This window comes from Phoenix dactylifera, chromosome 11 (assembly GCF_051530095.1).
Source record: "Phoenix dactylifera cultivar Ajwa chromosome 11, Ajwa_hap1_PhDact_Kaust_v1.1, whole genome shotgun sequence".
Classification (NCBI taxonomy): Eukaryota; Viridiplantae; Streptophyta; class Magnoliopsida; order Arecales; family Arecaceae; genus Phoenix; species Phoenix dactylifera.
Window position 1 is genome coordinate 18,920,988 of NC_143200.1, and position 12,996 is coordinate 18,933,983.

A 12,996-nucleotide genomic window follows, 5' to 3' on the forward strand; every position below is an offset into this window, starting at 1 on the left:
GAATAGCTCTCTTCTTTCTACTACTGTTTACTCTAGCTATTTAAACAATCCCTTTTGAAAAATAGCTGTTAGACACTGATTTGTGGCTGTTTTGCACGGTCTGCACCTCCTGACAATGTATCCGTTGGGGTCGGAGTCGACTCGGCTGTTGCTGGAGTCGACTCCTGCTTTACTGGAGACGACTCGCCTACTGTTCAGGATTTGAATTAAAGTGCTGTTCCGTCCTCGAGTCGACTCGGACCAAACCTGGAGTCGACTGGCCAACATTTGGAGATGACTCGGCATTTTGGAGATGGCTCGTTCTCAGGATTTCAGAGATCTATTTTTCTGCATTTCTCTCTCGAGTCGACTCGGATCCTCTTGGAGTCGACTCGGCTCTCAGAGCCCGAAAAACCGATCCTCTGTTTGTTGATCTAAGCTGCCTCGAAGTCGACTCGCACTTTGTTGGGGTCGACTCGGCTAAGTTGGGATCGACTCTGTAATTCTTGGAGTCGATTTGTTCACAGGGTCACTGAGTTTGGTTCTCTGCCTTTCAGTCCGCTTTCCTCTAAGAGTCGACTCTGGCATGACTTGTCGACTCGCCAAACATTGGAGTCGACTCGGTAACAGGGTCTAGAAGACACTTCTCTGTCTTTCTGTCTGTTACTCCTTGGAGTCGACTCGGAACCGTCGGGAGTCGACTCGGCAAGCATCGGCGTTGACTCGAGATCTTCGGAGTCGACTCGGTGACAGGGTCTGAAATTCATCTTTCTGTCCTTCTGTCTGTTCTTAGTCGGAGTCGACTCGTAGTGTACCAGAGTCGACTCGAGCTTGTGCCAGAACCTCTAAAACACTTGGAGTTGACTCGTAATCTTCCGAAGTCAACTCGAGAGTCAGCCCTTGGTTCAAATGGAGTTCAAAACTTGTCCAACTTATTTTGAACCAAAGCTTGAGACACTTAATCATAAATTCACATATATTCACCTGAAACACTAGATTGAATTCATTAATACCACATGAAATATACTCAAATGCTTTGAGCTCATCAAAATTAAATAGGGGTATAATCAATCACTGCACATGGCTACATCATCATCATCTCTACGAGTAGATGAGTATCAGCAAGCTACAAGAAAAAATAAAAACTTTAGAAGTTAAGAATACGAAAGTCATTACACTCGTACAAAAATACGTTATAGTTATGTAAATCTCTACAATAAAGTTATTTACCCGAGGGGCAAATCTCTACAATAAAGTTGAAATCTGGTCAAGCTGAGCCGTCAAAGATTGTATCTTTATCTCACAGCTCGCTTCAACTCCACAATATCGGTCTTATGGCTCTGCCTTATCTGCTTTATATCTGTCTTATAACTCTGCCTTATCTCCTATGTCGCTACCTCCATCATTGCCTTCAGGCTAGCCCACCCAAGGTGTTTAACCCTAAAAATGTTTATTTGGATCTTTTAGAAGGTGGGCTTTGGAGGTTTAAAAAGACATAATACAGTTGTCAAGAGCTTAATCAATGACAATACCTAATATTTGTCATATATGCACAGATGTTATAAAGATTAAAGGGTTGAAGTTCCAGAATATGACCATTTCATTTGGATAATATTGCACATGAACGTAACTGTAAAGTAGAATAGTTGAATGAGGTTGCTTGGGTCACACTTGGCCTGTGGACAGGGATTGCATTATCGAAGGAGTTCGGAGTGCTTTGGGATTAATGCAGAGTGCAATCTAATGATTGAATTGATGAGTACATGGACTTAAAAAATAGCAACTCCATGTTTTGTTCTTTTCTGAGAAAAAAACGTAATTTATTTTTACTTTTGAGCATCTTATGCCAGATGTAACATATCCACTTGCGACCAATAGCAGCATCCCAGATGCTATACATATGTCGATAATAACTATCACTTCTTTCTCGTTCAAGTTGCCTCCAGTCGAGCCAGTGTCTGCATACTTTATAAGGGCATGAGACAATTTTTGACTCGGTTTAATCTATTTATAAGGGCATTAATCTTGAAAAACCAGCTCAGTTATTTTGTGACAACCAAGCTGCAATTCATATTGCATCTAATCTAATTTACCATGAAAGAACAAAGCATATAGAACTGGATTGTCATATCATTAAAAAATTCAAGAGGAATTATTGGAACCCTCTCATGTGGCTTCAAATTTACAAGTTGCAGATATTTTTACAAAACCACTGGGTGTTGTACAGTTTAACAAGTTGTTGGACAAGATAGGAGTTCGTTCTATTTACTCTTATCTTGAGGGGGAGTATTGAAAAGTACACGACAAGTCAACAACATATGTGGAAGCACCAAGTTGATTAAATGATGAAAAAATGTTGACTTGTATAATTGATGATACGTGCATATCTAGAATATGCTTTTCTGTATAGCTATAGAGTTAATTAGTTTGTTCTGCATTTATTCTTATCCTATGCTTGATGTATTGATTGTACTGGCTAGATTCTTTTATTCTTTTCATTATTTTTAGCATCTCAAGTTCATGTATATATAGAAGCTTTATAATCAATATACAAAATAGAGGAATATAGAAGGAATATCCTTTCATATCCAAAATTCTGCCTTCTTTTGATAATGACAAAACTACACAAAGAAATTTAGGTGAGGGAGAATACGGGTACTTTCGTGCATTGTCCACGACATGGCTCAATTTGAGAGCAAAAGTAGTTAGGTGTGACGTTACTTGTAAGTTGCAACTGTCATTAGCAAAAAAAAGCCTTTCACTCATAGGACCACTTACACTTCAGCGCAAAAAAAAAAAAGACCACTTACATGTTTCTTACCCGGTTTCAAGACTGGCTTCAGACTGCTCTTACCCAACAAGATGGGCAATGTTGCTTGAGGACTATATCCGATTACGCGGCATACTTGCTTCTATGTTTCTTAATGAAAGTAGTATGTCCTGCTCAGAATTTCCCAGGTGCTGGCATTCAATGAATATCCCGGTCCGATGACAGTATGCTACAAAGCAGTATTTGATTTATTACTGATTATGAGTATTTATGGTACATAAATTTCGTCAACTTTGCTATCAAAAATGTAAGTAGAAATTTAAACTCAAGTCCTAAAGGCTGTAACTGTGGTACCTCAAGACAGAAGTTTTTTACCTTCTTAACAGTCCAAATTGCACTTGGGCCAAGGGACTAACTTATACCATTACTCTCAGGACTACAACAACAAAGCGAAGGAAAAATTAAAAAAAACATTCTATAAAAAGGATTATGAAGCCATGTGAAGACCAAAAGTACTTGTTCAGCACTTTAGTGATTTATACCATAGTTAGCAGAGACACCAACACCGCAGAACCAAGGGAGAGAAATGTGACAGTGAGGGGTAAGCTGCCTTTATCCTTTCGTATGAAAAGAGCTTCATAAATGGGCAAATGGATGGCCACCACCAGCCCGCAGAGAAGAATTTGAATGAATAATGGCTCAAGACCCATAATTCCTCCATCTACCACCAGCCTTTGGAGTCCTCCCACCAAGCAAAGAAGATTCAGCATTGCGACTGCTCCTATGATAACAAACATTGAGGACGATGACCCAAATTCCAAGACATCCTGCTCGTATCTTTTAGAGGCATCGCCATCAGAAACCTTTGCTGTGATTGCGAACCCCATCTTAGAAATCCGCAGCAAATTTAAGATGGTAGAAGTGAAGCCATAGAGGAATGAGGTGGTCCTGCTCAATATCCACATCCTCTGAAAGTTCCACCACCCAGCCAATGTGTTACCACATTGCAGTGATTCGACGAGCCCATACACATGCTTCCCAATGGTGACATAGGCAAAGGACAGGAACCAAGGGCTCGTGATCTAATTTTGACATCAGTATATTTGTGTTAGGATTCGTTCAAACATGCATGCTTGATGGAAGGGAAAAAGAGAGGCATGTCCGTACCTTTGGAAATAAGGATATGCCTTTGAGGAGGCAAAGGGAAGGAATCACAAGGTAATAGAGTGTAGGGAGTGAGCTTGGAGCCCACAAGCCATAAACGCAATAGGCCATCTGAAGTCCAAGCTTGATTTTGCCACGACCAAGTATGAAGGGGCAGTACTTGGAAAGAAAGATTTGGAAATTCCCCTCGCTCCCTCTTTTCCACTGCACCAGCGATTGTGCCAGTGTCGTGGGAGCAACACCTAAAAAGGCTTTTCTTGAAGGACTGAAATAGACGGACTTCCACCCCCTACATTGAATTAATAGGCCTGTGATGACATCCTCCACAGGACAGTCATACTTCAGCCCAATCTGCATTAAATGATAGATAGATAGATAAATACATACACATTCAGACAGATAGATAGATACACAGATAGACAAAAAGAAGAACCTCCTGTCCCCATTGGGTGTTGTGCTCATAGGTGCAGGTAATAAGAGACTTTGCTCTCTCTTCCAGTATGCAAGCACTTTTAGCCGTTTTTCTCTCAATGCCTCTCTTCCAATCTTCCTTGTAATCCTTGCTATACTTCCTCCCGCAAAGGATCTCTCTTCTGTGGAAGCATCCAGTGCCGGCATACCATGGCCCTCCCCAATTATCAAAGCCAGGGAACACCACCTTACGAGACATTAAAAATGATTTTGTTATTAGCTCCTCGTATGATTTGATAACAAAATCCATAAAATTACTTGATTGGTCATATACTCCATACTGGATATAGCTGTGATCACAGCTAGTACAAGACTAGAGAAACATAACTGAAACCTCGATAGTGATGAGCCTTTGCTAGTACTAACCTTAGTGGCCACATTGAAGGAATAGCCATAAAGATCATTCTTGGTGACATTATCAAAGAGCTGGGGATATTGAACAAAGCCAATGTCCTGACCCTTCTCTTCATCTAGGAAGAAGCATAATGCATGTCTGATGGATTCCGAGTTATTCGAGTACATGTCGCAGTCCAAATTGAGGATGATAGGGCTGTTGCTTATCTCTGATGACGCCCTTATCTGTACAAGATCAGGTTGCATTGTTTAAAGGCATTTTTTTCATAAATTAAATTTTGAAATCATAATAGGGTTGGGTTATTTAAAATATCTTTTCATAAATATAATTTCAAAATACTAACAATACTAACAGTACCAAATACTTACAGGCTGCTCCGAAAGCAAAACCTTAAGATTTCAAGCATGATAAGTTAGGTCAGCTGGTCGAGTCTCAGACCATATGCAATATTCAATACTTGTTTATAGTCGATTCTAGATTTATCATGTTATTTCTCCTAAAATATGATTAATTGTGTTGTTAAATCTACTATAGAAGTCAGTTGTCTAGAAAGGATGCCAATTCCATATTGTGGACTACCTAAAGAGAGAATATTAATCGAACATCTGATTCTGCTACCTGCTTTCATTTAACCCTGCATCTGCAAACTAAGCCCAGGACTATTTACAGCGCTCAACTAACTACAACAGGTCTGAAAGCTCATACAAATGAGGAAAGAAAAAGGAAAGAAAGAAAAAAGAAAGCAAGCCTATCTCCCAAAAATTGCGAGAAAAATCTAACATAGTTATATTACCAATGCGTTCATAGCCCCTGCTTTGAAGTAATGATGATGTTGAGGTCTCTTCTCTCGTGCCATGTACACCAAGGTTGGTAATGCATTTCCATCGCTGTCTATTGAATATTGGTCTCTCTCATCAATTAAGATCTGGAAAAAGCAACAAAGAAAAACAATATAATTAGCTCTAGTTGGACAGCTCTAATCGCCCCACATTTGAAGGATGGGCGCAACCTCTAAACTATAGCTTAGTTCAATTCGTCCATAACTTATGCTATACAGATCAACCACACATTTTATGATTTCACCAATTACATTTCCTATAGACATGAACCTAAAGTCTCTTCCTACAATCTGGCAAAGAGTTCAAACAACTAGTTTAATTTTCATATGAAAACTTTAGACCTTGAAGTCATGTCCCAATTATACCACTCTAAAATAATCCAAAATTCTACGCAGTAACAGTTTTCTCCCAATAAGGTTTTGTTTTGTTCTTCCAGTACCAAGTGTAGCAGTACCTGAACGATGGGTGGATGGTTTCGTGAAGTCATCCCTGAGCTCCATTCAGAAAATCCTTTATTTTCTTTGAGTTCTTTAGGGATCTTGCCTAGCATTACCACTGAATCGATGCGATCTGCCATCTCTTCATATAGATTCTGCGAAATGGAAAATTGTGATGACAAATTAAATAGAAATAAGTTGTTGCCTTGTTTTATACTAATTTACTACAAGCGTTCCTTTCACTGAACAAAGCTTTTTTTTAAACAGCGAATCAGACATTAAGGTTGAGCATGGGCCAGCTAACATGCCAATATTTATAAAAATTGAGCCGTACCACTTATTCATACTATTACCTTCATCGAAGACCATTCATTTGGGATGCATGCATTGCGGGGGTTGCCTAATTTGGAAAAATAGGCGGCTGGTGACCGTGGCTGCACATTATATTTCTTGCAAAATGGAAGCCAATGCTTTGCAAAGCGAGATGCTTCCCAAAGGGCATAGAAAGTCAGAACAGACCCAGCATCATCAGAGAGATAGACACTTAGCTTCTCATGAGGGTAATTGTATGCCATGGCTGAGAGAACAGTGGAGATGACCAGGATGGGTGGCTCTACAATAGTGTCCGCAGTGCACACGAATATATCCACATTTGGCAACTCGGCTTCATCTCTATTTCAAATGATAAAAGTAAGGAAATTATGCATCAATACAACCTGTCATGCATGTCAATGCACAATTTATGTCGATCATGATTTCTTTTTAGAATGCATGGATGATATAGTGTGGAAATGACAAAGCAGAATATTTTTTTCCTTAAAAAATAAGAATGCGATAAAATCAAGCCAAAATCAAGTAAGGACTACATCCAAATGTAGATCCCTAGTACCATTTTCATATAATTTTACTAGCTAAGTAAGCTAGCACCATTATGATATGGCATGAAATTGCATTTCCATTATAGGATCTTATTTCGTCCTTCTCTCTGAGTTGTTTTTTTTCTTTTTTTGAATCGAGGGAAAAAATATTTTTCGTCCTGTTCAAATAAGATTTTGGGATGAAACATTTTTGGCTAAGGACCATCCTTTTTTACACCCTGCTATAGTGCATTTTTAAAATTTCTAGCCCAAAATATAGTGCTCCAACATTTGTGAGGAGTGTTATATGCTTATAGATTCAAACATAGCTTTGAAATAAAGAAATAATTTCAGAATTGAGTTTCAAAGCTCTCTTATTTGAAATGTTTTGGGAAGACAGGTTTTAACCTAGTTGGCCTCCTCTCCTTATTTGACAAATGAAAGGTATGGAGTTCAATCTTGGAACTTAGGTAGTGGTATTCGTATTCTACAAGTAAAATGTAAAAATAATTAAGGTGGTAAAACCATTAATTTTTGTCGCCAATGTTCTGGATATAATTGTGCTTTCATCATAATATTGTCAGGCTTTCTCTTATTCTACTTTTAAAAGAATGAAAAGGTTTTGGTTATGCAAAGCTCGACTTCAAAGTATAAACAAAGGGAAAACTACAAGATAGGTTAAGTCTTATCAATTCTTGTCCTCACCTTCACTTTGACCGAACTTGTTAAGAGAGAATTTCTTGGATAGAAAATTTCTGTTATAAACAAAGATAAAATAAAATAAAGACAAATTTAGGTTAGTACAATAGTATTAGTAGACCATAATCCAACCAGAGCAGACCTTAAATTTTATTTTGATCTGGATACACAATAACAACACAATGCCTAACTCATTGGACTTCCATGATACTTGATCCTACCCTTTAATAATAATAACTTTAGTAGGATGTCACACTCTTTTGCTTCCTCCTCTCCATAAAAAAAAATATTATGATCCTTTATCAAAAAATAAAAGTAAAATGAGTTCTACGCTAAGATTGAATTATTACTAACCTCATATTTAAAAAATAATTTCAATAAAAAAATTAATGGTAAGAAAAAGTTCTTCGCAACTTGAATGCCGCATAATCGAAAAAAGAAAAAAACAAGAAGAAAAAGAATAAATTGATGCCATTTAAACATATCATCACAATACACGGAGTGGTTCGCATATATGGTAACAAGAAAAAAATCTTATGGCACGTGGCCTGAAGCTTCTTATTGATGCTAGTTTCAATAAGAAAAAGAAGCCCTGATGATCGTTCTCAAAACAATAAAAAATTATATGCACATCGGCATGTAGTTCAACTGGTTTGCATCCCTGAAAAATTGTAATTTGGCTGGTTCACGTCACAACATTGAGAACTCGTCGCTGAAATTGATATCTAATGAAAAACTTAAAAAGAAATTACGGATCCACGAATTCTTGTTTCACAGAAAATATATTTCATCAAATCAAGTCTTATAAAACTTTGGAAACTGAAACAGTATCCCCTTAGAAAACCAATCCATGGCCGCATAGCTTTGAATTCTCCGGTTCTTTTGCTTATCAGAAAAAAAAAAAAAGAGTCGGTTTAAATGTTTGTAAATGATTCCCTCCAACATAAACTCTTTACGGAGGCGGCTTAATACATTTGAAAGCCTAAAACGAATTCCGTGAATAAGGCCTTTTTTTATAATAATTTTTTTTAATAATTATAAAATATTTTAAAAAAAGATATGATAATAAATAGCTGTCAGGTATACTATTTCAACAAGGATGCATGAATCTAACAAAGATAGACAAAAAGTCTCTCCAATTCAACGGAAAAGTATTTACTCCAAAAGAAGGGCCATGAAACTGATTAAATAACTGAGATGAGGCTTGGCAATACTGTTTACCATGTCAAGCATGAGCAGAATAGGAAAAGGTTATCCGGAGGCACTTTGTCCATGGGACCACTCTATCAGAGAAAGTAGGGGCATTATGGGAAATTCACTCCATCTAATTAATAAAAGTCCCATCCCACCATCTCCCCCTTCAAGAGAGCACCCAAGCAGCGACTGCGACATCACAGCACAGCAGCCATTCAACCCCCTCGCTCCTTTTCTCTCTCTACCACCCAAGAGGAGAGAAGAAACAGAGAGGAAAAAATTAAAAGAATCTCCACCCTCCAAAAAGTCCATCTCCAATCCCCCCTTTCTTTCTTCCTGATGGCCCAGCTGGATCAGGAGTAATATGAGGGAAGGAAACCAAGACCAAAACCAAAAAGGAGAAGGGATGAAAGATAAAGAGTGGCTTCAGACGTATATCAAGCCAACCAAATCCCCCCTCTCTTTCTCTCCACCCAAAACAAAACTACGGTCCCAACTTCCCAAATTGCCCCTCCGCAGGCCAGGAAACTCTCCACCTCCCTTCCATCAAGGGGGAAGACTCGTAGCCAGCTCCTGTTCCCGTTTTATATGAGGCCTTTGATTCCTTTTGGTCATGGTCAGTCACAGAAAACAGGGCAAGGAACCTCTGCCCCTCACCCCCTCTTCTCTCTCCCTCTCTCTCTCTCTCTCTCTCTCTCTCTCTCAATCTCTTTCTCTCCTCTTCTTTCTTTATTTCTTCCTTTTTGCCTTTTCCCTTCCTTCTGTGGTTATCTTCTCTTTGCCTCCCGGAGGCTTTTCTTTGGGCCGAGGCTTAGGCGACCGGCTCCGCCTAAGGCTCGGGCCGGCTCTGACTCTTTAGCAGCAAAGATTACTTCAGTGAGAACGCTAAATTATATGTGGGTAAAAGACTAATTAAATGTAGACCGTGTATGATATGTGGGCATGTTCTTTCCTTTTCCTCAAAAGAAAAAAAAGAGAAGCTGAGAAATATGTGGGCATGTCAATTAGGAATGAGAATTTTACCTCTGAGAGAGCTTTTCGGTGTGAGTGAAACGATAGATGGGGTTCCAGCGCACCGACTGAGTGATGATCCAGTAGAAGCCGAACCAAAGCTCGGCTGCAAATATCCCCATCCATGCCCATCTCCCTTGTTCTCCCCATCCCGGAGCATGAGTCGCTCTATAGAACCAAATCGAACAAATGCCCGCCAACATCGAGAATGCAAACAACCTGTAAGCAAACCTACCTTTGGCTTGCTTTGTTTCAAAGAGAGCTTCATAACTCTCTCCCATCTCTCTCTCTTTGTGTGTCTCTCGCTCTCTTGTTTGTAGCCAAGAGATGAGTTGGTTATATATATAGCGTGGTAAGAGACAAAATTGAATATGGCCACAGGTCAGATTAATAAACACTTATTCAACATGGATAATAAATAAATAATTTCCTTCACGAGAGTGTGGATAAAAATTCTCTGGTAAGGCCATCAGAGGAAATCGTTTCGGATAACCTGTTAGCCCGCCACGTACCCCTTCTTGTGGAACCGAAAGTACTCAGGAAATAAGTCAAAAATCATCCAACAGGGACCGATGGAAAAATAGAATGCGTTGTCCTTTTTTCCTCCGTCTTTTTTATTATTTTGATCTAATAAATCGGAGGAAGTTTGAATGCTATGGTGTTTCTTTAGGTGTCTCCAACTTGCTGCCCAAGTTTCGTGCGCCACTAGGTCCATAGGCTGCGTCGACTGGCTGACTGCTTTTCTTTTAGTTGCGCTGTCCCTTTTTCCGCCGTCCTTTTTATTATTTTGATCTAAGAAATTGGAGAAAGTTTGAATGCTATGGTGCTTCTTTAAGTGTGTCCGACTTGCTGCCCAAGTTTCGTGCGCCACTAGGTCCATAGGCTGCGTCGACTGGCTGACTGCTTTTCTTTTAGTTGCGTTGTCCCTTTTCCGCCGTCTTTTTTATTATTTTGATCTAATAAATCAGAAAAAAATAGAGGTCAGAGCATGGCTAAAACAACTCTGAGGACAGTTGTAGATGAGTTGAACAGATTAACCGGGATACAAGAGATGGATATTCTCCGTGTATGGCCTGCAAAAAATTCACTCGTCGTAGAATTTTCGACAAAAAATCCTTCGATGCTTAAATCAGAATCGAAAGACAAAAGTGTGGAAAAAAGAGAATTTTAGCAAAATATAGGCTCTTTGAGCAATATTGCATCCACACTTGAGGTCTCTCAGGCTGGCCATTTTGTCGTTACCTAGCCTAACGTGGCATGCAATAATGGTCAGGTAACGGCCGGTAGTATACTCGAAGCATGGATGCCATTTTGCGTAGGCGACATGCAACATTGGTGGGCCGCAGGCCATGATGCTGCCCGGCTGCGGGCCGTTAGAGCTGTTGGTTATTAGGACTGTCAATACTTGCTGACACATGTTGATTATTCTCCTCGACTGATGGCCCCTCGATTGGGATCGAGGTCACTCTCTTCGGTTGGTCGGCTTCTCGGTGAAGGCCGAAGTTGTTCTCTTCGGTTTACATCCGGAGTTGAAGTAGCAAGTTTGGCCCGAGGTCAAGGTGTCCAACATTTTCTCCCAACACTTATCCCCCGCTTCCAAGGCCTAACTACCTTCCATTTCGAGTGATGGAAGTCAAATGGCCACTTCGATCAAGGGCGAAACTTTCGTTATAGGCAATAAATATGCCGATCTGTCTTCTCGAGGCATCGTCATATTCGAGTTGTCCCAAAGTATCATCATCACCAAGTCTCCCTCAAGGCGACATACTCCGAGTTGATGCGTGGTGTGGTCTAGCGGAGTAGCCGAATCGACACTTTGATTAGGACCGTCCGCACCTCTATATAAAGGCGACACTTTGGAGGTAGGCTGCTGCATCTTGGAGTTCCATTGAATCGAGAAATCCCTGGTCTGCTGGACAAAGAAAGTCAGATGGAAAAAAAAGGTTGTTCCTTTTCGAGCAGTGCAAATGGGTCAGATCAAACCGGGTCATAAGTGACCCCGATCTAACTTGGATCTTTATTCAGGTTCTATTGTTGGACCCTGCCCAACCCAATAGAAGATTGGGTCGGATTGGATCCGTGGCTAAAATTTTTGATCCCATGGGTCATTCAGGTCGGATCAAGTCCATGAATAATCCTTCCTTAACCCAAAAAATTTGAGTCCGGATCGGGTCTAGATTGGGTTGGGTCGAGCCTAGATCAGGATTGGGTTGGATCTGGCTGTCGTACTACTCCAGAAGGTCAGGATCAAAGCGCTGCAACTCAGCTCATGAAATCTATGTCACATCCGATTCGGGTCGACCTTTCCACCGAACAAGTAACGCCAGTAACTTCCTCTTCTGGTAGATATAATCTGCTCATATAATATATATTTTATGTGTTCTCTGCGGTCATAAAATATGGAAAGTGAAGGCTCAACAAGAGGTAATGGGTCAGTGTGATCAACAAAGGCAGGTGTATCAATAAAAGGGTCAGAAGAAATCAATGTTGTCTTTTTGTATGATACTAAATCTTCAATATTAAATGTCGCACTAATCCCATAGTCTTCAGGAAGATCTACAACATAACCAATCGAACTGATTTTCTTTAGGACTTTGAACAGTCTCGCTTTACGAGCTTGCAACTTTTTGAACGTTCTCGAAGAAAATCATTCAGGTCAAATTCTTATCATGACATAATCTCCTACATTCAACTCTTTATAACGTCCGTGCAAATCAGTAAGGAATTTATATTTTAAGTTATTAGAGGGAATACATTTGCTGATTTTCTAATGCAATGAATGCATGTGTGATACAAATGATTGTATAGACTCAGAGACTCTATGTTGATGAGACATAAGTCTATAGGCTACCTAGGTTTATAACCGTTCACCACTTCGAAGGGACTCATGCCTAAGGACCTATTGACTGAACTATTATATGTAAACTTGGCTATCAGTAACATTAAATCTCAGGTCTTAGCATGTTTACCTTCCAGACATTTTAATAGGTTTCTAAGGCTACTGTTGACAACTTCAGTCTGGCTGTCGGTTTGAGGATGATAGGCATAAGAAATTTTAGTTTGGTGCCTATCATGTGCCAAAGAATTTTTCTAAAGTAGCTCACGAATCTAACATCCCTATTAGATATAATAAATTTTGGAAAATCAGGAGGTTTAACGACTTCATTGAAATAAAGTTTGGCAACTCTAGAAGCATCAGAAGTCTTAGAACAGAGGAGAA

General features: G+C 39.6%; 1 protein-coding gene across 6 annotated transcripts; it reads right to left on the reverse strand.

Annotated features, from left to right (window-relative positions):
* Positions 1–2,613: 2,613 nt before the first annotated feature.
* On the reverse strand, positions 2,614–10,256 carry LOC103698010 (cellulose synthase-like protein E6). 6 transcript variants are annotated; one of them, XR_015971235.2, is made up of 11 exons: positions 9,789–10,103; positions 6,369–6,687; positions 6,033–6,170; positions 5,533–5,664; positions 4,751–4,963; positions 4,347–4,571; positions 3,917–4,264; positions 3,292–3,831; positions 3,125–3,185; positions 2,801–2,978; positions 2,614–2,713 (listed from the first exon to the last, which is right to left on the reverse strand). XR_015971235.2 is itself a non-coding variant. In XM_088707072.2 (9 exons), the coding sequence occupies exons 1-9, from the start codon at positions 10,055–10,057 to the stop codon at positions 2,901–2,903; spliced, it is 2,262 nt and encodes a 753-aa protein (XP_088563198.1). In that variant the 5' UTR covers positions 10,058–10,256; the 3' UTR covers positions 2,700–2,900. The 6 variants fall into 6 exon arrangements, 4 of the variants coding, with proteins under 4 accessions (XP_088563198.1, XP_088563196.1, XP_038974144.2 ...); XR_016397921.1 differs by having other exon boundaries at positions 2,700–2,978; positions 3,125–3,831; positions 9,789–10,102; XM_088707072.2 differs by lacking the exon at positions 3,125–3,185 and having other exon boundaries at positions 2,700–2,978; positions 9,789–10,256.
* Between the last annotated feature and the right edge of the window lie 2,740 nt (positions 10,257–12,996).